General features: G+C 35.1%; 1 protein-coding gene across 1 annotated transcript; it reads right to left on the reverse strand.

Moving 5' to 3' along the window:
* Positions 1 to 5309: 5309 nt before the first annotated feature.
* Positions 5310 to 27209, reverse strand: LOC100877466 (very long chain fatty acid elongase AAEL008004). Its single transcript, XM_003700470.3, has 4 exons — positions 26759 to 27209; positions 10444 to 10518; positions 9748 to 10019; positions 5310 to 8042 (listed from the first exon to the last, which is right to left on the reverse strand). The coding sequence occupies exons 2-4, from the start codon at positions 10490 to 10492 to the stop codon at positions 7536 to 7538; spliced, it is 828 nt and encodes a 275-aa protein (XP_003700518.1). The 5' UTR covers positions 10493 to 10518; positions 26759 to 27209; the 3' UTR covers positions 5310 to 7535.
* Positions 27210 to 27729: the final 520 nt, after the last annotated feature.

Raw genomic sequence — 27729 nt, forward strand, 5'->3', positions numbered from 1 at the left:
CCTAGAATCCCCAAATTCCTTGAACCCCAAATCCCTAGAATTCCAAATCCCTCGAATCTCCAAATCCTTAGAATCCCAATTCCCTAAAATCCCCAAATCCCTAGAATCCAAAATCCCTCGAATCCCGAAATCCCTAGAATCCCCAAATCCCTTGATCTCCAAATCCCTAGACTCTCAAATCCCCAAATTCCCAAGTTTCTAAATTCCCAAATTCGTATATTTTTGTTCCCTAGATTCCCAAATTCCTTAGTCCCTAGATTTCCAAGTCCCTAAATTCCCAAATTCCCAAATTTCGAAATTTGTAAATTTCCAAATTCCTATATTTCTAGTTCCCAAGATTCTCAAATCCCTAAATTCCTAAATCCTTAAACTTCCAAATCCCTAAATCTCCAAGTTTCCAAATTTCCAAATCTTCAATTTTGTATAATTACTTCGACAATTTTGATGCAGCAAAGTATTCTCCGTTTCATTGTCAAATACTCCGGCAGAAAAATATTGTTCTTTTCCGCCCGTGTAAAACGACATCTCATTACTTCCTTCATTTAAATCGTTTAAATGAATCGATCATTTGAAGAATCGATAACGTCCTCATACGTATGTCGTAAATAATGCAGGAAAACGTGGTATAATTAATTAATCCGTTACTATGTAACAATTTTCTTGTTAATAGGTTTATTCGTTTCATACTTATGTTATACGTGTTATTAATCTTTCACAACGCATGTTAATGACTGCAAAAATCACTTGGACACATGACAAAGATTTATCGTTATAGTTCTGCTCGGCTAAACGTAATCGTACATTGAAAACTGTTCCGACAGAAGCAGGTTGCTGCAGGTAGTAAGCATCAAATTATTGCAATCGTATGGGACATCCGGAATAGAATATGCAAAACTCCCGGCGTACTATGCAAGCTTGCAATTACTTCGCAATATGTTCTTATTTGTCTCTTCTGTCTTTAAGTGATTCTTTCGAAGCAAATTCTCCGCAAATGCAGTTTCTTTGGGTCTGTAAAAACAAGATCAAAGTTAATTCCTAACAAGATAAGATTTAAGTGGAAGATTTTCTTAGCGGCACTTTAAACTCTTTAGAAATATTTTATTTTACGTTTAAAAGCGACGAAATAAAAAATAATAAATAAAATTTGTGTTCGGTGATCTTGGGAATATAATTATAACTGGTATCGTTTAAACGGAGTCATATTGTAATTATTTTGGAGTTCCCATGCAAAATTTTCGCACATAATGAGCGCAATGTCAACGACCGTATGATGCATTTACAAGTAATATCTGATGTCCGCAAAAGAAATCAACAATGGCGTTACAGAGGAAGCCGATTATACAATGTCTCAAACAAGCGATTGTGTCGTGATTTTTGAATCGTTTTCTGAAAAACTAGCCTCGATTTGCAATTTTAATTTGATCAACAGTTGCGGTGGTATTGAAAGACAATTATACGATTTAAAATAGACTCTTTTACGAGTTAAACGTGTATTATTCAAAGTTTCATGTTCAAAGATCTTGTAAACATTTTCTCCTTGAAAGCGAAGCAACTTAATATATTTTAAAAGTCTTAATGGCTTAATACTTTAGGAGCAATAATAATTTGAATGCAAAATATAAGTTACGAATACAAAATACTTTAATGATATACTGTGTATGCAACGTTGGAAAAAATATTCATAGAAACTCGATAATTGTATAATTTCCAATTCGATTATAATGAGCGCATTTGAATGGCGTGGAATGTTAGCCACCGTTTTGCGTCAGCGAGGAAAATTATCGTAGTTCGAATATCTCAAGTACAATGTTCTAACGGAATGCATGTATGCAAGGGACGTCACTTCCGGAGTAAGCTTTCGTTTACAAACAATCAAACTTTCGATACATTCATGACTAAAATTAATTTCATCAATTTTCGTATCTTGAGTTTTTTATTTTGATATCATTTTTGGAAAGATAGTGAAAATACCTCAAGTAGAGTACTCTGACCGACACAATGTAAGTATTCAAGTAACGTCACTTTTGGATTAACCTTTCGTCGCTTTCAAAACGATCAAACTTTCGATAAATCCATGACTAAAATTAGTTTTATCAATTTTCGTATCTTGAGTTTTTTATTTTGGTATCATTTTTGGAAAGACAGTGAGAATACCTCAAGTAAAGTACTCTGACCGACACAATGTAAGTATTCAAGTAACGTCACTTTTGGAGTAACCTTTTCTTGCTTTCCAAATGATCAAACTTTCAATAAATCCATGACTAAAATTAGTTTCATCAATTTTCGTATCTTGAGTTTTTTATTTTGGTATCATTTTTGGAAAGATAGTGAAAATACCTCAAGTAGAGTACTCTAACAGAATGTACGTATGCAATTAACCTCACTTCCGGAGTAAGTTTTGGTTTCCAAACAATCAAACTTTCAATAAATCCATGACTAAAACTAGTTTGATTAATTTTTGTATCTTGACATTTTTATTTTGATATCATTTTTGAAAAGACAGTGAGAATACCTCAAGTAAAGTACTCTAACAGATGTACGTATGCAATTAACCTCACTTCCGGAGTAAGTTTTGGTTCCCAAACAATCAAACTTTCGATAAATCCATGACTAAAACTAGTTTGACCAATTTTCGTAATCTTGAAATTATTATTTTGATATCATTTTTAAAAAGACCGTGAGAATATCCCAAGTATAGTGCTCTAACAGAATGTACGTATGCAATTAACCTCACTTCCGGAGTAAGTTTTGGTTCCCAAACAATCAAACTTTCAATAAATCCATGACTAAAACTAGTTCGACCAATTTTCGTAATCTTGAAATTATTATTTTGATATCATTTTTAAAAAGAACAGTGAGAATATCTCAGGTTCAATGTTCTAACAGAATGTATGTACGTGTGCAAGAAACGTCACTTCCGGAGTAAACTTTTCCTACTTTCCAAACGATCAAACTTTTGATAAATCTATTACTAAAACTAGTTTAATAAATTTTCGTATATTGAGTTTTTTTTTTTTATATCATCCTTAAAAAAATAGTGACAACATCTCAAATACAGTACCCTAACCAACAAGAATGTAGGCATGCAAGTAATGTCACTTCCAAAATAAGCTTCCGGTGCTGTCCAAAACATCAAACTTTCAATAAATCCTAAAACTAGTTTAATAAACTTTTGTATCTTGAAATTTTTATTTTTATATCATTTTTAAAAGAACAGTGAGAATGTCTCAAGTACAGTGCTCTAACAGAATGTACGTATGCAGTTAACCTAACTTCCGGAGTAGTTTTCGGTTCATTATGTTCCGACTAAACGATCAAACTTTTAATAAATCCATAACTTGATCAATCATCGAATCTTGAGTCCTTTATTTTTTCATTTTTAAAAGAGCAGTTAAAATGTCAAAGAAGCAGTATTCCAAAGTATACGTAATTCGTTTAACTTGTTAATTACGTGTGCACAGTATCTAAAACGACCGTGGCCTTATGTAACCGCCATATTGAAAATCGATTCGCATTCCTTTGACACCAATAACTTTCTCGAAATAATTTACTTTTTAAATTTTATTTTTAAGGTTTTATTATTCCTATTTTTATTCGCTTGACCTTTCGACCCAGTTACCCTTATCAAGTACGGTATTTATTATTAACCCTTTGACGTATAAATTAAATCGATTTGATACGTATTGAATATTGAAATGCATATAAAAAGTTATAAATGAAATGAGGTAAAAGTAACAACTCTCTTACGTAATTATCTGTTTAATATTTACAAATGAAGCAGTAGAATTTCAATGATATATGGAATTCAATTAACGTGCCACGTCCGCAGAAATCGTGCGTTACAGTTTGACTTTCAAGAAAAACATGATTCCATTTTCCTCTAGTTGATTTATAAAAAATACTTAATAATGTTACTGTAAAATTACTGTATTATATAATTTTGAATTGTATGAATATTGAAACAGGTATTTCTTCGTTCTTTCCTGTCTTTAAAAGATCGAAAGTTATACAGTTTGTTCGATTTATTTAGTTATGTTACGAGAAATCGATATTCACATCTACGTGCATCTTATAATTATGGAGGAATTTCGATAAATACGCGTGTCATGCAACGCATATCATTTCTGTGGACGTTAATGTCAATATCAGTGAATGACAATTTTAGCTCGGAGCGGATGGAGAGGTCCCACGGGTCCCACAGGTCCCACGGTTGTGACCCTTAAACCATGAAAGGACACTGACCAGTGAATAATCGATGAATTCGCTGGCCTTTGATAGACACGTTATTTACCTCGAACTTTCCGATCGATGTCGATCTCTTAACAATTATTTTCACCAGCGAGATTCCACATTGCTTCTCCACGTACAAAAATATTCAGCAAAAGTATGTTTCTCCATGCACAAAAATATTCAGCAAGAGTATGTTTCTCTACGTACAAAAATATTCAGTAAGAGTATGTTTTTCCATGCACAAAAATATTCAGCAAGAGTATGTATCTCCACGTACAAAAATATTCAGCAAGAGTATGTTTCTCCACGTACAAAAATATTCAGCAAGAGTATGTTTGTTTTACGATATAAAAATTATAAACATCACTGTTGAAATATAACTGATGGACCAAGATCAAGTTTTCAATATGTACAGTGCTGTTCAAAATTATTGTGCACTCTCCATTTTTTCAACGAAGCCTTTTCATTTATCTAGTATTGTTAATACTAATGTAGTTAGTATTTGTTTTATTTAATACTATGTCAAAATGTTTTATTTAATACAAATGTTGGGTTCCTAAAATTTTCTTGTTTAATAGAAATATTTTATTTATGTACGAGTACTGTTTTGTTGATACGTTTTTCAATTTAATCACATCATTTTTATTTTCAATTCAAAAGTTCAATTATTCAATTATTTTTTACCTTATATTATTTTACGAACATTTTTGTCAGAGAAGTTTGTGAACAAAAGAATGTTTGAAGAAGTAGAAAGTTACTAATTATTATTAAGTTAGGTTTCGTTATCATAAAACGTAAATTAGGTTTCGTTATCATAAAACGTAAATTAGGTTTCGTTATCATAAAAAATAAATAAAATATAATTTAGCAATGATAAGAAATTGTTTCAATGCCATCATATAAATTATTTGCTTCTGAACGTCACTGTATTGATTTCAATACCAAAGTGTCGATTCACGCGACAATTGCTGATACGCAGTTTTTATTTCATAGTATTACAAGCAAGTGTACGCACACTTACAACACATTATAAACTATTTTGTAATTAGTGAATGACTAGAAGTGATGTAAACAAGGTATATTCAAAATCAAGTGTATTTTTTACATTTGAATGTTACATGTACAACTTACAGCTCTATCAATAATTTTCTATGAAACATAAAAAGAAAGGTAACAAGAGGCACAGTTTGTACGAAATAACGGCCGTCGAAATATTAAAAAATGGTAAAATTTGTACAATCGAGGTTTATATTCGGAAACGTCAAAATTAGTAAGGTTCGGAATTATTCGCAATTGCTTGGATCCCATCTAGTTGTTCTTTTTGTAAGTACACCTTTAATAGAATCCTTAAGCTTTATACCGTGTAACGAAGAAATTAACCTAAGTGATATGTTCGAATGAATAACAGAACGAAAGGAAGTTACATGTCGAGAACATTTTTTATAGGAATACATACGATGCAGTTTCGCTGAAGTCTTCTAATTTTAAACACGTCAGATTTCCAAATTTCTAAATTTGCAAGTTTCAGTTCGTAAATTTTAGTAACGAGCGATTACTGCACACCAAAGAAATTCTCAATTAATTATTTTAATAAAAACGGTCTTATTGATTTAACTTAAAGAACAAAGTTATCGATGAGATCGAGCGTGAAAATGATCGTAGAATTCGATTATTCTGCGGCCAAACGATTCCTGCGTTACCGACAAGGCAAGGCGGGAATTTTGAAAGCGACACGTAAAACATGGGGGAATTCAATTAACAAACAACATTCGAATCGAAGTAAAACTATAAACTGAGGGATATTTCGATTTATGAACAATCATATCACTTTCAAGCCTGCAATAAAAAGCGCGCGAAACGGAACTAATATTTTGTGAATAAATTAACGTTGTCACGAGTCAATTTATCTTCTTTGTTGTACGACTTAAAAATGGTATTATGGCTGCGAAGAGCTGCTCACGTTCGAAAAAAAACGTGAACCATTGGTGTATCTAGGATGCTTATTTCGTAATTTGGAAACTGGGGTTTGGGGATTTCAGAATTTAAGGTTCAAAAATTTGGGAATTTGGGGATTTGAAGGTTTAGGAAGTTGGGGATTTAGTGATTTGGGGATTTAGAAATTTGGGGATTTAGGGATTGGGGATTTAGGGATTGGGGATTTAGGGATTGGGGATTTAGGGATTGGGGATTTAGGGATTGGGAATTTAGGGATTGGGGATTTGGGGACTTGGGGATTTAGTGATTTGGGGATTTAGTAATTTGGGGATTTAGGGAATCGAGGATTTAGGGACTTGGAGATTTAGTGATTTGGGGATTTAGTGATTTGAGGATTTAGAAATTCGGGGATTTAGGGATTGGGGATTTAGGGATTGGGGATTTAGGGATTGGGGATTTAGGGATTGGGGATTTAGGGATTTGGGGATTTAGTAATTTGGGGATTTAGGGAATTGAGGATTTAGGGACTTGGGGATTTAGTGATTTGGGGATTTAGTGATTTGGGAATTTAGAAATTCGGGGATTTAGGGATTGGGGATTTAGGGATTGGGGATTTAGGGATTGGGGATTTAGGGATTGGGGATTTAGGGACTTGGGGATTTAGTAATTTGGGGATTTAGGGAATTGAGGATTTAGGAATTTGGAGATTACAGAATTTGGAAATTTGAGAATTTGTGAGATTTTAGGATTTCAAGGTTTAGGAACCCGAAGATCCAGAAATCCAGGGATTTGGTAACTTGCATACCTTGGAGTTTGGGTATCTGGGTATTTGGAGATTTGAAGGTCTCAGAAGTCAAGAATTCAGAAATTTGGGGATTTTAATGTCTCGGAATTCGGGAATTCAGAAATGTGGAGATTCGGGAACTTGGGTACTTACGACCTTTCGAACTTGGGAATTTAAGAATTGGCAATTAGGTTATTTACAAATTTGGGAACTTGGACATTCGAGAACTTGGAAACCTGGGAACTTGTACATTTAGAAATAAGAGAATTTGGATAACCTTGCACTTGGAAAGCTAACTACACATTTGTATCCAAGTTCCTAAACTTGGGAAACTTTAATTCATCTCTCGCGGAGAGACCCAATTCGTAAAATGAACCAACTCTGGTGTCTTACTATATAAACCTGTAAAAGAGCTAAAAAATTGTATGTAAAACCTAGCATCCGCCTTCTCCCGAAGTGTTCCAGTAGGTATCGTGCTCACAAACTGAACATTCGTCAAACGCTCGACAGACCTTCCATTCTGAACAGCTTACATTAACTAAATGAACATGCACAGTCCACGATGAACCATTCTTCTATACAGTATTCATTCATTCTTGTTCTTTATCGCGCCGTTCGTACACGACTTCTCGTTTATACTTCGATTTTTGGTATAGTTGGTGATGTAGAACTTGCCAAACATGTAAATGAAGATGATCGAGTTCAGACTTAGTAGAAACGCGATTATTTTCGGGTAGTTGCAGTCGATGAAGAATAATTGAAGGTTGTGCACTAAGATGATGCTGAACTGGATCAGCTGCAGAGTCGTCAAGTACTTCTTCCACCAGACGTACTTGTACATGTGTGGTCCGATCGAGGTGAGCATGTAGTAGGAGTACATGATGATGTGGATGAAAGAATTGATTACACCTAACAGGGTAGAATGACCACCCGGTACGTAGCGGATGCCTACCCAACTGCAGAATGGCATTAGGGCGTGGTGGTACACGTGCAAGAAGCTGATCTGACGCTGCTTCTTCCGGAGGACGAAGAACACCGTGTCCAACAGCTCGACTAGCTTGCACAGGTAGTAGCTATGCACGGCTCGAGCCATCTGCAATTTTGAAACAGAAAATTTCTGATAAGAAAGTATTTATGTGAGCATTTCATGTTCATTTTCCTATTACAAATTTTTAAGTGAGAAATTTCGAAAGGTTTGTTGCTTTTGAATGTAAATAACATGACAGCACATCATTTTGTTGTACATAACACGACAGCATATAACTCTGTTGTAAATATCAGGACAGCGCATAATTTTGTTGTGAATAACGCGACTGCATAACCTTCTTGTAAATAACATGACAGCACATCATTTTGTTGTACATAACACGACAGCATATAACTCTGTTATGAATTACAGGACAGCGCATAATTTTGTTGTGAATAACGCGACTGCATAACCTTCTTGTAAATAATATGACAGCACATCATTTTCTTGTACATAACACGACAGCATATAACTCTGTTGTAAATAACAGGACAGCGCATAATTTTTTCGTAAATAACACGACTGCATAACCTTCTTGTAAATAACATGACAGCACATCATTTTTTTGTACATAACACGACAGCATATAACTCTGTTGTAAATAACAGGACAGCGCATAATTTTGTTGTAAATAACACGACTGCATAACCTTGTAAATAACATAACAACAAGTATCTTGATAATAAAACGATGACAATACACAATACAAAAAGAAGAATGAAAATTATTTACACGTATCTTTTGGCTAATAAACATTTAAACTTCGCGCCATGAATTGTGACAACATGGCGTAATTGACCTAACCTTCCTATTTTAGGACTCTAGAGGAGCCCCCTTTTGGATTGAACACGAAATAGTTTGGTGACACTACCTTTGTTCTCGAAGACACGTCTGGGTCCGAGGACCCCGGGTAAGTAGAAAGCAGCAATATCGACAGTATCTGTTTTACCCGTGTATCTTTTTCCAATTTACTGATTTGTCTTCTTTTCTCGTAGGACGTGAAATACTAAATTGTGCTACACAATTTTCTACATAGGCAGTCTTTAATAGTGTAAATAACGGTTTAAAGTGAGTTGAATTGCTGTAGTACAAAGTTTCATTTTGTGCTAAAGCTTGGGGCAGATGGCGCTCGTTCCTGAGTCATTGTGTCCTCGAAAACGAAGGCATGGTTAGTAGTATAGCTATAGTCAATGGTACAGACATAAAGAAGAGGGCAGCACCAATCGTAATCATATCCAAACACGGCGATAAAAGAAGAGATGCGAAAAGTAGCTTAGAAAAAAATATTGAAGTTGAAGTTCGAAACTACTTGTAGTAATTTGGCGCCAAATTTGAATATTTAAATTGCCATCGACTTTGCTGTATTATATCTTCATTAGTTTTATCTGTGGATTTTTGCAGAACTATTATAAAATTTATTAGTAAATTCTGTTAGTGAAATCTATTAGTCAATTCTATGAATATGTCAAAAACAATCATTTTAGTAAAAGAACAATCTACTAGGAAAACATAGGTAAGAATATAAAATAAGAATGTATAAAATAAATATTGCAAGAATGTAAAGATAAAAATGTATAAAATAAATATGGCAAGAATATAAAATAAGAATGTATAAAATAAATATTGCAAAAATGTAAAGATAAGAATGTATAAAATAAATATTGCATTCTACCATGATGTGGACTATAGTTAACATTGTTAACAGGGAATATTCGTGCTAAATGATTAACGTTTAAATTAATTTTTAATACTAAAATTATAGTAAACGTACCCTAAGAGCCTGTGGACTGTTCGAATAGTCGACAGGCTGACACCGGAAGCTGTACTGTCCGCCCCATCCCCCCAGCAACCCCTCCCTAACGAGATATATGCTCAGCAGCACTTGTATGAAATTGTACGCGATCATAACGTTCCTCAATTGGTATGGTTTCTTGTCCCTCATGTACCTCGGCCCGGCAGAAACGCTGAAGTAAATATAGGTGACGATGATCATTAACAGTGGCCCGGGTCCCGTCACGAGAAACCAATCCTGGGTCCTCGGATCTGCAAGAGCATAGTCCTCGATTACGTAACTGTGGGCACTCAAAAATTATATTACGAGACGAGAGTAATGCAAGTAATACATCGTTTACATAATTACTCTGACGGTTTTTATCATTTTTAAATTTATAACCTTGTATGTGAAATGTGTTTGAATCAAAGAGGTATTTTAATTTGTTTTGTTGGCGTTCTTAATGCACTGACAGTGTACTGAGTGGTGATATAAAGTCGCATGATATAACGTGTGAAGACATTAAGACACGTTTGCTGGTATAAAGGTATTAACGCGTATAATTTTAATATTCACAATTATTTTTTATACCTGTGTAAACTACACTTGTGTACAGTTAGTGCATCATTAAATTGGGTCACGCAATTTAATACTACGTATATTCGAGTAACGACTGTAACAGATGATGTACATTACCGGTTGTGTTGTACACGATGTCTTTGTACCACTCCACGATACCCGACATTGTCCTCGGCAGTCTCCGCAACGAACCTGGAAACAGGAATACAATGTTTCAATGCGCTTACATGCAAAAAGAAATGCACACAACAACATGAATTATCATCAATGCGTATAATCACTGAATAGGTCAGTAAAAAACTAATGACAGAATAATGCGAATTCTTGACTACATGCATGGAATCGCTTTGGTTCGAGAATGAAGGACTTCTCGAAGCGAACAACGTTCAATGAAGTTGATCAGTTATCGAAGAAAACTTCCTACGAAGTGAAAGGTGAAATAGCTCGTAAATATATTATCTGCTGCATGTTATATTTAATATTGGAGACATACGGAAATGTGATGTATTAAGATTGTGGTAGATGAATGTGGAGAGTAGGGTTCTGTTCACGTAGGGATTTGGGGATGTAAGGATTTGGGGACGTAGGGATTTGGGAATTTAGGGATTTGGGGATTTAGGGATTCAGGGATTTAGGGATTTAGGGATTTAGGGATTTGGGGATTTGGGGCGCTTGGGATTTGGGGCGCTTGGGATTTGGGGCACATGGAATTTGGGGCGCTTGGGATTTGGGGCGCTTGGGATTTGGGGCGCTTGGGATTTGGGGTGCTTGGGATTTGGGGCGCTTGGGATTTGGGGTGCTTGGGATTTGGGGCGCTTGGAATTTGGGGCGCTTGGAATTTGGGGCGCTTGGGATTTGAGGCGCTTGGGATTTGGGGCGCTTGGGATTTGAAGCGCTTGGGATTTGGGGTGCTTTGGATTTGGGGCGCTTGGGATTTGGGGCGCATGGAATTTGGGGCGCTTGGGATTTGGGACGCTTGGGATTTGGGGCGCTTGGGATTTGAAGCGCTTAGGATTTGGGGCGCTTGGGATTTGAAGCGCTTGGGATTTGGGGCGCTTGGGATTTGAAGCGCTTGGGATTTGGGGCGCTTGGGATTTGAAGCGCTTGGGATTTGGGGTGCTTGGGATTTGGGGTGCTTGGGATTTGGGGTGCTTGGGATTTGGGGTGCTTGGGATTTGGGGCGCTTGAGATTTGGGGTGCTTTGGATTTGGGGCGCTTGGGATTTGGGGCGCATGGAATTTGGGGCGCTTGGGATTTGAAGCGCTTGGGATTTGGGGTGCTTGGGATTTGGGGTGCTTGGGATTTGGGGCGCTTGAGATTTGGGGCGCTTGGCATTTGGAGTGCTTGAAATTTGGGGTGCTTGGGATTTGGGGTGCTTGGCATTTGGAGTGCTTGGAATTTGGGTTGCTTGGGATTTGGGGTGCTTGGAATTTGGGTTGCTTGGGATTTGGGTTGCTTGGGATTTGAGGCTATTAGTACTAAAAATAAAACAATCCAGAATTTCAGCACACACTAATATTCCCATGTTATGGCACACAGATCCACAAATAGAAGAGTCATTCTCTATGTAGTTAGTCATATTTTTCTTCTAGTTATTTTCTTCTATAGAAATAAGAATCCACCGACTGACAATAAGAAAGACCGCCCTCTGAGTCATATTCGAACACATTTTGCATTCGTCCATACACGAAATTCGTTTTTCCCATTCAGTAAACAAAAAATTTACGATCGCAAGATGTTTCAGAGACAAACTTCCCAAACAAGTCTAAAGCTCTTAAATTTGAAAGGGGATTCCACGTGAAAGGCGACGGCGAATCATCAGGATTTGCGTCATTCACAGAATGCATCAAGGTGATTCAGTAGAAATCAGGTGTCCTTGGGTGCGTGATGAAAATACCGAACAAAGAAGAAGATTCGAATAATCTCCACTTCCTTCTAATTGCGCGACGTGCAATTAACCTGGACGAATTCCTGAATCAAAATTTTTTCACCGATCCATTGTCTGGGTAGGTTGTGACGCACATTATTTGCATGGATAATAGGACGAGTTTCTCAAAATATAACTGACTTGATATTTTTAAATAATTTTATTTTATTGAGGTTATAAGGTGCTACCAACAAGGTTACTTAATTATTATTTCTCTGATTGAAATCTTCAGAAATTATTTTTATTTTCTTCAGGTCGCGAGGTGTTTCTACCACAAGGTTATTTAATCGTTACTTCTTTCATACAAGTCTTCAAAAATTATTTTTATTTTCTTCATTTGAGTTAAAAGGTGTTACTACCACAAAGTTAATTAATCATTACTTCCCTGATGGAAGTCTTCAAAAATTATTTTGACTTTCATCATTCAGATTAGAAGGTGTTTCTAACAAGGTTACTGAATGATTACTTTTCTGATAGAAGTCCTCAAAAATTATTTTTATTTTCTTCATTTAAGTTAAAAAGTGTTACTACCACAAAGTTAATTAATCATTACTTCCCTGATACAAGTCTTCAAAAATTATTTTGATCTTCTTCATTCAGATTAGAAGGTGTTTCTAACAAGGTTACTTAACAATTACTTCTCTAATAGAAGTCTTCAAAAATTTTTTTTATTTTCTTCACTTAAGTTAAAAGGTATTTCTACCAAGGTTAATCAATCACCACTTTAATACAAGTTTTCAAGATATTAATAATTAATAATAGTTTCAATCATCGCATATTGTTCCAATCATAGCAAAAATAACTCGTACGTGTGTCACAAATTGCAACTACAAATAAGGTAGTCTCGTGATTGCACCTGGATTGTAATAAAAGATACGTTCATGGTAGTCGATGATTTATCGCAAGATCGATTCAGCCCGCTTCAGACGCAGAAATAGTTGCGTAAATTTGAAGGACAGAGATCCAACCAAGAACTACGCTTCCTAGTTGTAGAGATTAATTGGGTGCCACAAAGTATCATAGTCGATTGATTTCTTCCGGATCGAAGCACGTGCACACGCGCGTAAGGTAATTAATCGATTGTGCTTTTCAAGTTTAAGCCACCTGTTCCTTTTTCAGAACCAACGGCTATGTTTCACGCCATCGACCTTTTGTACGCTTGTGTAACATTTGAAATTTTTATTGTAAACACAAAACGGACCACATCTTTATTTCTTCTGGTGTAAAAACTCTTTCTTTTTCAAATTTAGAAATTGGAAGAATTTGGTGTATAGAGATTTTGATGTCTATAGTGGATCAATTTTAAAAATTACTGATTTATTAATTTTATATGTTGATCATATGTGTAACGTTTGGGTAACGTTTCAAATTTTTACTGCGAAAAAATGTACACGTCTTTATTTCTTCTTGTGTGGTTTAGAAATTTGAAGAGTGTGGTGTACAGAAATTTTGATGTTTACAGTGGGTCAATTTTAAAAATTACTAATTTACGAATTTCATATGTTGATCATATGTGTAACGTTTGGGTAATGGTTCAAATTTTTATTGTGAAAAAATGTACACGTCTTTATTTCTTCTTGTGTGGTTTAGAAATTTGAAGAGTGTGGTGTACATAAATTTTGATCTTTACAGTGAGTCAATTTAAAAAATTATTAATTTACCAATTTCATATGTTGATCATATGTGGAACGTTTGGGTAATGTTTCAAATTTTTATCGTGAAAACAAAATGTACACGTCTTCATTTCTTCTTGTGTGGTTTAGAAATTTGAAGAGTGTGGTGTACAGAAATTTTGACGTTTACAATGGGTTAATTTAAAAAATTATTAATTTACCAATTTCATATGTTGATCATATGTGTAACGTTTGGGTAACGTTTCAAATTTTTATTGTGAAAAAATGTACACGTCTTTATTTCTTCTTGTGTGGTTTAGAAATTTGAAGATTGTGGTGTACACAAATTTCGACGTTCACAGTTCTCAATTTTAAAAATTACTGATTTACCAATTTCATATGTTGAAGGTATGAATCATGTGTGGCTGGCAATAAATTTACTTAAATTAATATTTTATGGGATAAACAAATAAAAGAATCTTTTAAGCTTTCTTATCGTTGAGACAGTGACATACAAATTGAAAGATAAATTTGAAAGTACTCCTGTTATTAATAATCTGCTATAGTGAGTCTGACTACAAACATCAGTTTTCACCTATTCAAACAGTATTTTGCATAATGTAAAAATAACGAAGATCATAAATAATGTTCACCCGAGCGAAACGACATTCCGACAATGAAAAGCAATTAACCTTCATAAATGAATTCATTAAAAAACAAAGAAAGATCGATGAAGTCACCGTAGGAATTATCGATAAGTCCACTGATTTTTGCACGGTGTGATTGCGTGGGTGGGGTAGGAAGTACATTCTCTTCGGCACCTGATATGTAATTATCGCAGCGTTCACCGTTAACCAAACTGGATCGAACTCGCCTTTGAAGTTATGCTAATCGTTTCGTAATGAAGCATACATTACATCGAAGGTAGGAGACAAAGAATCCCTGAAGCAAAGGAAGAAAACTGTAAATAAAAACATGTTCACCCTGATCGAGTGATTGATGGTGGCTTACAGTCCTAAGTGTCTTGTCATGCTTTTCGAAATGTTCCATCGACGTTTGTTGCAATATTTCAGATATTCACATTTTCATTTTCATAGTTTATAGTCATAACTGGATCAGGGACAATAGAATGTAAATTATGCTACACTGTTCAGCTTGTAGAGACAGGTGCAACATGTAATTGGTTTGTACAAGATGTAATAGGTTTAATGATACAAAGAATATTTATAGACTTTTTTTGTTACAGAGGCATGTTGGTATGACATGTAATTGATTTGAACAAGATGTAATTGGTGCTGATACAAGGAATATTTATAGAGATTTTTTATTACAGAGACATGTAATTGGTTTGTACAAGATGCTTATTAGGTTATTAATTAATTTAGGTTTAATGATACAAAGAATATTTATAGAGATTTTTTATTACAGAGACATGTAATTGGTTTGTACAAGATGGTTATTAGGTTATTAATTAATTTAGGTTTAATGATACAAAGAATATTTATAGAGATTTCTTTACTGTCTTCTATGATTCAGATTTTTCAAGTAGTTCCGTGGCTCACAATATCATCCAAACGTGACGCACTCAAACCGTGACGAATCTCACTCGAATTTGCAATATTCGTAGCCCAAGTCGAGCTATAATTTGCATAGTCAAGGATCGCTGATCACAAAATTTACATAAAGCCGCTTTTAATATTCTAGCTGTTATTAATTAATTCCGACTGACCCGGCAGATAAATCATAAGGCAAGGGAAAATGTATCGACATTTTCTTTTCCCACGATCAGCAACATAACCGGTATATGGAGCCCAGTTATTTAAACCACATATGTCTAATACGTTTAGGCAAGTCCCGGTTATTTAAACAACATATGTCTAATACGTTTAGGCAAGTCCCAGTTATTTAACCCCTTGCCATTTATTTATGAGGTGCGTCAGTCAAGCCTAACCATTCAGGACTACAACATTAAAACGAACAAAGAAAATTAAAATGTTCTAAGTATTTTATATTCAGGGATCCTTGACAACGTAAATTATAGTTGGATCGAAACTTCAAGTTAAAGAGTATTCAAAATTTGAGTAACATTAATCACATTTGAGTTGCGAGTGCGTCACGAGTGAGACTCGTCAAAGCACTCAGAGGTTAAACCATATAATACTTGCCTAATACGTTCAATAACAGGTTGCTAAAAATTCATATTCATATTCGGGTAATTAATAATGCAAAAGAACCTGTCAGCATCAGAACCTGTCATCGTTTAACTATTGAAATTAGAGTGTCTGACCACACACGCCAATTTCTACTGTGGCGGCGAACGGTGACCGCTAGAATACACTGAATGAATCTTGAAAGATGCATCAGAGGAAACTATTCTGAATCGTGGCTGGAATAATTAGAAAGGGCCAAGAACCTCTGAAGTGGATACTAGCGAACCAAGGTGAACTGGGTCGTTACTGCCCGCCTGTTTCTTCTGCGGCCCTTTTGATTATATCTGCGGTGGTTCGTCGACTTCATGGGTAAAACCTGCCCGAAAATCCCCGGACCATTTATGGCGGGAACGATGCCCTCTGGAAACGGGTTCTGGGACTACGCTAAACTAAGCAGTAACGTTCGTAAACAATTTCTTTGACATTAACCTCTTCTTGTGCTTTGAGGAGTCACTCGTGACTTACAGCTCAAACCTTACTCAAATTTTGAATCTTCAACTTTGAAATTTAGTATAAGTTGCATTATCAAGGATACTTGAATATAAAATACTCAGAACATTTTAATTTTGTTCATTCGTTTTAATGTTACAGCTCTAGTTAGCCCTAGTTACAGACTTAGTCTTGACTTACTATTCAAGTTATACAAGTTAGTCTTGATAAACAAATAAAAAGGGTTAATGAAATTTGACACGGCTACTTGGGCGTTAAAATTATTCATACACTGTGTTTGTATTCTGTCTTAGTTAATTTGCAGGAAAAAAGTGGATCTTGATTTTGAAAAAATTACATTAATGTAACTGATCTGACTTGCGATTAATCTTGAGTATCAATCACTGTCCGTCAGTCGAGAGACTTTTTTTAAACGCCTAACAGCGACTTCTGAGAATCGGTAGGAGTAAAAGTAGGCTCGTAAAAGTCATGACAACGCGAATTCCCGAGTAATATCGCGGTTGCAGAGTACAATGAGCCTCGTGTCGCAACGAAAGTATTTTCAGTTTTTTAGCTTTATTCTATGTTACAATGTTGATAATTCTCAGAGTTCTGCTTTCGTAGCTTTTTCTTAGAACACTGCAAGAGGGAAGGGTTGCATTGTTTGAAGAGGTAGATTCTCATCTAGGTGGGTTAATAATAATTTTGACTGGTGTCGAGAGTATATGAAGAGGGTATACATATATGTATACATGTATGTTGAGAGTATATGAGATTTGAGAGTATTTGAGATTCGATGACTGTCGAAACGTGGTGTTGAACATATTTTTATGTCAGTGACTGAACCCACAGGATGTGGACTTTACCCCTGAATTTCGGAGCCAATGACCGAACTTCCGAAACATGGACTTTTGTCAGGTGTCGAACCCGTCAAAGACTTAGCGAATATGTGTGACAATTTAACCTCCCATAAACTCGTGCACGAATTCCAATACTTTATAACTTTAATTTTTACAACTTTACGTCTTTCGTTATCATCTACGTCCCTTGTTATTAGTACTTTGTACAAGTATAAATTATACTGAAGTATAAACGTCTCATTATGCAATATACAACTATATAACTAGCTATAAATCAGTAATTAGAAATTAAAATCGCAGCATGAAACAGGATATTGATCATAGGAATGTACGATAATAAACGATAAATAAATCTCGAAGTTTGAGATGGAAACTGCTGAACTGACTAAATTTCTGTATAGCGAGGCAATCAATATTTCAAGGATGTGCTAATTGCCGCAGCTAAGCCTTAATTACTTTTCACGCTTCTCCGATGAATTTCGCCAATTCCGTCGATTGGCAATTTCGGTAAAATAAAAAGTTTAACTGGTTTCTTCGATTATATTGGATATGGGTTACAGAAATAATTTATTAAATTGATTCAATTTAAAATTATTAATCTCACTGCAGGGAGATCAAAATTAATTAATTGAGACACAGAATTTATTTAAATACGAGGTTCAATTTTTATAGAAATATATGAAAAGTTGTGTAAGTCCATTTTCATTTATTTTGAGAAAATTAAAGGTTGGCATATGTGTCAATGAAAAAATTATGTCTAAATAAATAATAAGGTTAATAATAATAAATAATAAGGTTAATGATAAGGCTAATAATAAGATTAATTATAAGGTTAACTAAAACTGGCAATTCAGCAATTTTTTTACTGACTAATCAACATGTAATTTGATTATACAAATTTGTTGTAAGTGATTTAACTAAAATGTATATTCATGCAAATAGACTTAAGCCACATTTAAAATAAACAGTCCATGTCTATTTCTTTTTGCATACAGAACTATTTATACAATTAATAAATTTATTTATCAAACATCGTTTACTCTATTGTTTTTTGTTAACCAAGTAACCTAACTTCTCAATGCACATAGCTTCCGTTGTTTTCGAAAAATCTTAGAAACACATGTTTATTAGAAGTCTGCATCCATTATACCATCGAATAAACAATCATCCTGAATTTGCATGAAAATAAAGTAGCGAAGGCATCGTAGAAAAATGCATGACATAATCGACCACGTACAAAGATCAGTGATCCTATTGAATAAAGTGCGTCACACGAGAACAAGGGACAAAGTGAATCACATTTGTTCATACCGTTAACTAAAAGAGTTCGCTCTTCAGGGTTCAAGGTAGCCTATGAATATAACGCGCATAGGTACCGGCGGTGGTTAATCCTACGGTTATCCTTGAGCAAAGGACCGTAGAAGGAAAGTGTATCACAACCGGTTCGACAACAAAATACTTTACAAACAAACGGGTCGCAACGAAAACAAAATGATAGGTGTTTGTGGGAATGCAATCGATGTTTGTGACGCAAAACGGAAACCCGCTCGGATTAGAATTACAAATGAAACGAATCAATTCCTGTTACTCAATCGCTTTTCTTTTAATTTCGTATTTTTTCTTGGATTTTCTAGCATCGGATTTTATGATCGAAAACGACCTGTCTGGCAAAAATCGTTGTAAGTGTCTAATGGAACGCTTCCGAATGGTTTGTCTTGTACCGCAGAAAAGAGAAACGTACAAAGACGGAAGCAAGCTTTTTGTTTTAACATCGCGCAAGAGCACGCGTTTTATCGCTGATCCACCTTGAAACTGCTTCCGTGACGATTTATGGAACCGGGAGTGCCGGAAGCGTTTCGGCGATGTCAAACTTTTTTATTTTCCTCCTTTCAAGATTTCTGAACTGATTAGAATTGAGAAATATCGAATCTAGTAGCAACATTTTAATTTTAGCAAAATTTCACTCTTGGTGTAGTAAATATAAGTTTTGTTCATAACTGATAAAAATGTACTCGGATTGGGATTCATCATGGCGTCGTGTCACACTCGTGACGCACATTACAGTTCACATGCGACCTACCGGTCTCGTGTTTTCATCGCAACTGAATTATTCGCTTCTAATTATAATCCTCGCAATCGAAGTACAAAATGTGCCTAATTTTTAACTTCCTTTACTCGTTCATGCTGTAGCAATAATTAGTTGTTTTTGTATGACACGATTGGTAAGAAGATTGTAGGTTAGAGGTTAATTTTCGTGAGTAGCTGAAAGAGTCTGGTAACAATTCGGACTTGATCAGTGGTACGTCTGTGACTGCTACATTTGATGCATTGATTTGAAGAATTAATTTATTTAAAAAATTATGAATATAGAAGATTGTAGGTTAGAGGTTAATTTTCGTGAGTAGGTTTGTCTAATGACGATTTGGACTTCATCAGCAGAACGTTTAGGACTGCTGCGTTTACTGATAATTTGAAGAATTAATTTATTTAAAAAATTACGAATATAGAAGATTGTAGGTTAGAGATTAATTTCCACGAGTAGCTGAGTCTGGTGACAATTTGATCAGTGGTTCGTTTATGACAGCTTTGATGCATTGATTTGACGTATTAATTTATTTAAAAAATTAAGAATCTGCTGAGAACACGTTGGGAACTGTTTTAGCAAATGTAGGTCCTTTGAAATGTGTGACATCACAATTGAGTCCGGAAGTGTGTAACGATTCTTTGAAGATTAAATTTTGAGAACGATAAGGTCATTTGAGTTTGAATTTTTGATAAATGAATTTGGTTATTTAAATTTGTACAATGTAGCAATAGTTTATTAATTCTATTCAGAGGTGCATCATTTATCACAAATAATTGTTATCCGAAGTTTGTACATTAAGATACCTAAATTTTTCAGTATATATAAAAATGTATGAAATACGCAAAGCAAACTGAATATCATAAGTCCATAACTCTAATAGAGTCATACATATGGAATGTAGAAATGATAGAAATGTTGAATGAAACAGAGATTAATTTATGTAGCTATGCAACTGGTACTTCAAGCTAACAGTTTCTATAAAAATAACAGGTCTTAAAATTTGTTCGTAACAGATTTATTTAACGGTTCTAAATGATAGGCTATTAGAAAGAATACATTCTTATGCACCTAATAAAATTTTCATGGTAAAAATATGTAATATATCTTCATGAATAAAAATGATTTTTACTCGAGTGCATACTAATCATATTTCTATTGAATTTTTGTCTCAAAAGGAACGTTCACGCTTGCGCAATCAATCGACAAGTTATGAGAATGATTGAACCATCAGATTACGCCAAGTTAGGTCTATTAAGGAAAGAGTTATGCGTTCTAGGTATTATCGACGTTTCTTGTTTCCGATTTATTCTGGTGTTCTCAGGAATAAGTAACAATATGCCTATATATTCTGGAGGTACTTAGAATTGTGACTTAATCACAGATATCTTCAAATTCCCCAAATAAATAAAAATAGCAGTATCTAGTAAAGACAGAAATGGAATAAAAACAAAAAGTAAACGAAAAATTTGATCGCGATTGAAAGTAGAAATTTATTTTGGCAAGACAGCTCCGCTGGTAGCGCAGATATGAAACACGGTTGGAAAACTTCATGTTTCTGATTTATTTTGTTCTTCGCTGGAATGAATAAAAATATGCCTACATATTGTGGTGGCACTCATAATTGTGACTTAATTACACAGATATCTTCAAATTCCCCAAATAACTAAAAATAGCAGTATCTAGTAAAAACAGAAATGGAATAAAAACAAAAAGTAAACGAAAAATTTGATCGCGATTGAAAGTAGAAATTTATTTCGGTAAGACAGCTCTGCTGGTAGCGCAGATATGAAACACGGTTGGAAAACTTCATGTTTCTGATTTATTTTGTTCTTCGCTGGAATGAATAAAAATATGCCTACATATTGTGGTGGCACTCATAATTGTGACTTAATTACACAGATATCTTCAAATTCCCCAAATAACTAAAAATAGCAGTATCTAGTAAAAACAGAAATGGAATAAAAACAAAAAGTAAACGAAAAATTTGATCGCGATTGAAAGTAGAAATTTATTTCGGTAAGACAGCTCTGCTGGTAGCGCAGATATGAAACGCAGTTGGAAAACTTCATGTTTCTGATTTATTTTGTTCTTCGGAATAAATAAAAATATGCCTACGTATTATGGTGACACTCATAATTGTGACTTAATTACACAGATACCTTCAAGTTCCCCAAATAACTAAAAATAGCAGTGTCAGAAACAGAAAGGTAATAAAAAATAAATGAAAAATTTGATCGTGACTGGAAGTTTGGACAAGATGGCACTGCTGGTAGCGCAGATATCGAACGCTGTTGGCGCAATAGCGAAAGGAGAACCGAGCTCTTCCTTTCAACCGCATTTCACTTTCTTCCCCGGTTTTATGACCGAAGGGCGCGGCCATGACCGTGAATGAAAGCAATTCGAGCGGCAAAAGACTTTAAAACCGACGCGGATTCCAGTTCCCGAAACTTTAATGTCTGCTAAAAAATGACAAATTTAAAAAACATGCAATAACAATTTAATCTGGTTTGTCCACATTTTAAGCTTTTGAACACGAAAATAGAAATCACTTGACAGTAATGCATCGGACCAGGTATATTATTTTAATCTATTTCCTTTCGGAAAGTGTGGGCAGAATTTCTTTGACGGTCGTAAAGAATCGTTGTTTTACCTCTTTTTATAAGGAATTGTTAACTATGTTGATTCAGGTATTTGACCGAGAGGTTTTCGAGTTTTTTAGATGGAACGAGTTTCGATTTAAAAGCTCGTTTGACGTAGTTAAGGTAGAAGTTGTTTTGTTTGTCGGAAAAAATTTTTATGTGTTTGGAAATGACTATGCATGTTGTACGTCCTGTGTCATTTATTTGATGACGCGCCTTGTGCAGTCTATTGTTACATAATTCATTGAAGGTTGTTTATAGATTGCTAAATTTGAGTACCAGGAAATAATAGAATATGAAATTATGCGAATTCGGAAGTCGCTAAGATTATAAGTGTTTAAATTTGTAAATTCTTGTAAGTAAAATTTTTCCACCTGTGGCAATCTTTACTCATTACGTTGATATTACACATAAAGGGAATATGATAAAATAAAAAAAAATATTTTAATAAATAAAGGACCGTAACAGGTCGATCCTTTAATAGATAAAACGATAAAAAGTTAAGTACAAATACAATTACGTAGCTGAAGAAAGGAGTGTTATCAGAGATTGCGTAATCGATTAAATATCCATAAGCTGAATTAATTGAACTTGACGTAAATTTTTTTATAAGAAAGTTATAACGTCAAGTAATTGAAATAGCAATAACTATGATCTAACGTTTCGATAATTTTATGATAATTAAAAATGAGTGCAAAAAAATAAAGGTGTGAACACAGGTTCAAAGGTTAGCTACAAAGTAATTAGCACGATAACTGCTCTATGACGGCGAATATTAATATCAGATACTGATTTACAACTTCTTGAGCTCGAGGGATACAAAAAACTTCTTATAAAAAAATTGGAAAAATTTTTGGGAATAATATGACTCAATTAAAGTAAATTATGACTCAATTTTTCAATTTTTCAGTTTTTCAATTCTTCAATTCTTCAATTGCTTAATTTTTCAATTTTGCAATTTTACAATTTTTCAATTCTCTCAGTGCTCCACTCTACAGTTCTTCAATGTTGCAATTTTTCAACTCTTTGAATTCTCAATTCTTCAATTTTTCAGTTCGCCAATTCTTCAATTTTTCAATTGCTCAATTCTACAATTCTTCAATTATACAATTTTGCAATTTTACCATTTCTTAATTCTCCCGGTGCTCCATTCTACAGTTCTTCAATTTTGCAATTTTTCAACTCTTTGATTTTTCAATTCTTCAATTTTTCCATTACTCAATTCCTCAACTCTTTGATACTACCATTCGTCAATTTTTCCAGTGTACCATTCTACCATTCAATTTTGCAATTTTTCAACTCTTTAATTTTCCCATTACTCCATTTGAATTCAGAGAAGTTAACATCTTACTTATACAAATCGCGTGGTCACCAAGACAGAAAAAAAACAGACAGAAGCGAAGGTATTCCCAATGACTGTTCCAAGGAAGCTATCGCTGAAAATCCCAATCCATCAAGTCACATGATCCTATCCGATGGTAATAATTAGCAAGGTTCATGTTAATGTCGAAATAACGAGCCACCCACTTTTACACCTGTTGCGTTATTGAAACGCGTTTCTGTCTCATTTTTGCAACGTGCACATTATGCGAATTGTGCGTATTCAACACCGCTCGCGTTTCGATCGGACCTCGTTCCAATTTATTTCGACGATTAAAACGTTTGTGCAACGTACATTACTTTTAACGCGACAACCATTCAGATATTCTCTGCTAGCAAACGATTCGCGGATTGAGTCTTTTGTAAACGCGTAGCCGGTTCATTAACGATTAAATCAGAAAAATATCCTGCCTGACGTTTCATTGAAAGGACACTCATCCGATGAGACGAGGGACGTGTAGCAAGACCCGATTCATTATCCAGTATCTTGATTTTCCTCGGGACAAGTAGTTAAATGCAGCGACAGTTGAGCAAATATCGCCAAGAGGTTTCGTATTTCTGCTTGAACGTAATTACTACTTGCACTATTCTTTCCATTTTGCAACGTATGTGTCGAATTTCGAAAGTTGGTTCGAGCTGACGATTGATCAAATTTCAACGCGATTTACACACTCGTTAACATCGGTAACAGTATTTGGGTCGTGTGACGTTTGCAAAATATGGAAACATAAAATGGCATGTCAGCAAACAATCGAAAATCCAAATTCCGAAATCATGTGACTGTCATATGTGAACAGCATGTGATCTAAAACGAGGTTTATCAATTTTATACAGATTTTTAATTGCACACAATTAGATATTGAATGCATCATTAAACACTCAATGAGTGAAATATCGTGTAGTGTAAACTGAATGAGAGTAGCTTAGCATAAAAAAATATGTAATGCATATGTAACATTCCTCGTATCTATTTCTCGGATCAACACTCGTTCTTGCTTCAAGTTAATAACTCTTTCCACGCGCGTACAATGAACGAAAAAATGAATTTGTATTTTCATAAATCAACTTCTGTCACTCGATCGCTCATATGCGGCAATCAGTGAATGAACAGGCGTAAAAACTATTCCTTAATAAGGTACTTGTGACTTGTATTGACCAAGCGAGTTAAAACGTTCCTTTTTTGAAGCAGTGCATTTTCCTGATTAATCGTACAGTATGAGGAAAACTTGTGCGGTGTATGCTTTGGAATTCTTATTTTACTAAACTCTTAAATTCTTAAATTCACGAATTCCTAAATTTCTAGATTCCCAAATCCCTAGATTTCCAAGTCTCTAGATTTTCAAATTCCTATATCTCAAAATTCTTAGATTCGGAATTCTCTAGATTCCCAAATCCCTAGATTTCGAATTTCCTACACTTCCCAATCCCTAGATTTCTAATTTCCAAGAATCCAAATTCCCTAGATTCCCAAATCCCCAGATTTCGAATTTCCAAGATACCGAATTCCCTAGATTCTGAATTCCCTACGTTCCCAAATTACTAGATTTCGAATTCCCAAGATTCCGAATTCCCTACGTTCCCAAATTCCTAGATTTCGAATTCCCAAGATTCCGAATTCTCAAGATTTCGAATTTCCAAGCTTCCGAATTCCCGAGATTCCGAATTCCCTACATTCCCAAATCCCTAGATTCCGAATTCCATACGTTCCCAAATTCCTAGATTTCGAATTCCCAAGATTCCGAATTCCCTACGTTCCCAAATTCCTAGATTTCGAGTTCCCAAGATTCCGAATTCCCTAGATTTCGAATTTCCAAGCTTCCGAATTCCCGAGATTCCGAATTCCCTACATTCCCAAATCCCTAGATTCCGAATTCCCTACATTCCCAAATCCTTAGATTTCGGATTTCCAAGATTCCGAATTCCCTACGTTCCCTAATCCCTAGATTCCGAATTCCCAAGATTCCGAATTCCCTAGATTCCGAATTCCCTACATTCCCAAATCCTTAGATTTCGAATTTCCAAGATTCCGAATTCCTTACATTCCCAAATCCCTAGATTCCGAATTCCCCACATTTCCAAATTCCTAGATTCCGAATTCCCTACATTCCCAAATCCTTAGATTTCGAATTTCCAAGATTCCGAATTCCCTACATTCCCAAATCCCTAGATTTCGAATTCCCAAGATTCCGAATTCCCTAGATTTCAAATTTCCTAGATTCCGAAATCCCTAAATTTCCAAATCCCTAGAACTCCCAATCCCTAATTTCCCAAATCCCTGAATTCACAAATCCCTAATTCCCCAATTCTTAATCCCTACATTCTTCAATCCTTGCACAACCAAATTCCTAAATTTCTAAATTCCTACCCCGTATCCCTAAATGCCTAATTTTCCAGATACCAAAAATCCTACATACACAACCTAAGTTTGAAATTGAATACGTCATTTTTGGTGTCTTTCATTTTAAGATTCGTTCTTATGAAAATCATAATTTTGTTCATTCGATAGCATTGAAAACACGAAGAAGTTAAAATGGATTGGACAACTTGTAATTTTAACTTAATTAGTACGGCGGATTTAACACGCATGCCCGTGCAAAATTTTTAAGACCTTTTAACAAACTCACTTATCCTGTTGTGACACAATGCAGTTTATTTAAATTGAATTACAAATTGAATGCGTCTGAACTCGTTCATTTTCAATAAGATTACTTTCGAATAACACGGTCGTATAACGCGGCTATGCATTTTATTAATATATCTGCAAACAATGACAATTGTCAGGCGTTCCACCTTATTTCAATGTGGGTCACTTAAAATATTGTATAAATTATCTGGAAATAGACTTTCTTTACAGAATCACAATTTTTATTGAATTTCAATAATCACCAGCATTTAAATCCTTAGCTTCCATATTTTATAATTTTTCTCCAAAAATAAATTCCTTATGTTTAATTGTTGCGGAGAGTAAGAATCCTTGTTTCATTACAAATTCAAAAGAACCTCAGAACACGTAGGAACACCAGTGATAATTTCACTTCATTGTTCATTCGAATCTTAATAATAACTGGTCATAATAAATAAATGTATTTTATACGTATTGTATTTTGTATCAAAACTTCAATAAAACATCCAATACATTTATACAATTAAACGCTTTGACATAAATCCTTCCCCAAATCTGAAACCCCTATTTCCTAGCACAGGTTTCCAACAAAATATTGCAACAGGTGTTAAAAAATGTACGAACGTCCGGTCGATGAAATTCGAACGAAAAAGACAGGTACTCACGTCAGTAGAGAAACTTGTCCAGTGAAGAACCTTCTTCGTCGACGATGCCTCCGATTTCAGTATCACCCTCGGTTGGCGGTTTCTGTCGATGAACCTGTGCCTAACGACAAGTCCTTAGGTTGTTCGAAGGTCGTATACCGGTTTTTCGGACGTAACCAGGGAGAAAAGTCGGAATCTCGTGGCAAGGTCTGGAAGACGATCGCAGCGGGTTGTTCGAGGCGAGCGATCCGAAGAACGTGCGATGACCACCGAGAGGAAACAACTAACCGGGTACACTCCACTGACTAACGATTCGACGTGAAGTAAAATAAGTAGTCGACAAGGTTCCTCTCTTTCCCTTTTAACTCGGCTACGAACGATATTCTGCACGGTCTGACGATACAAAGCCGTGCAGTCGTAGTCTTATATCCCTTCCAGGTAGGCTGACTCGCGATTACGCTCGGCGACGGAGCCGATGTAAGATGATTTCCGACCGAGACCAAAGCTGTCTCTTCCTCCTCCTCGTCTCTACTCCCCGTCATCTGCGTCAGTATTTTCGACCGATTTCGTTGGTCAACCTTTTTTCCCACCCACCATTTTCCTGCTTTCTTCAACCACCCAGTTTTCGGATGTTAATTCATTTACCTTAATTACATCTTTACATTCTTTCGTTGCTGCAGTTTTATTTTCAGTTAACAGTTTTGGTTTCTCTTTTTGGGTTAAATAACTTGCTAACTGAGGAGATTACTGGTTAGGGTAGAACCAGTCATGATGACATCAGACATTAAATTGTATCAAGAGAGTTCGGATTTAGATCCATCCAGATGGAGGATCTGTTAAGATTTCACTGGGAAGATCAAGTTTTAGAGAAAATTATTAAAATTTTATTTTCTCCTTTCCAGTCAAATAATTTGCTAATATGAGGAGATTTCTTGACTGGTTAGGGTAGAACCAGTCATGATGACATCAGACATTAAATTGTATCAAGAGAG

This window comes from Megachile rotundata, chromosome 1 (assembly GCF_050947335.1).
Source record: "Megachile rotundata isolate GNS110a chromosome 1, iyMegRotu1, whole genome shotgun sequence".
NCBI lineage: Eukaryota > Metazoa > Arthropoda > Insecta > Hymenoptera > Megachilidae > Megachile > Megachile rotundata.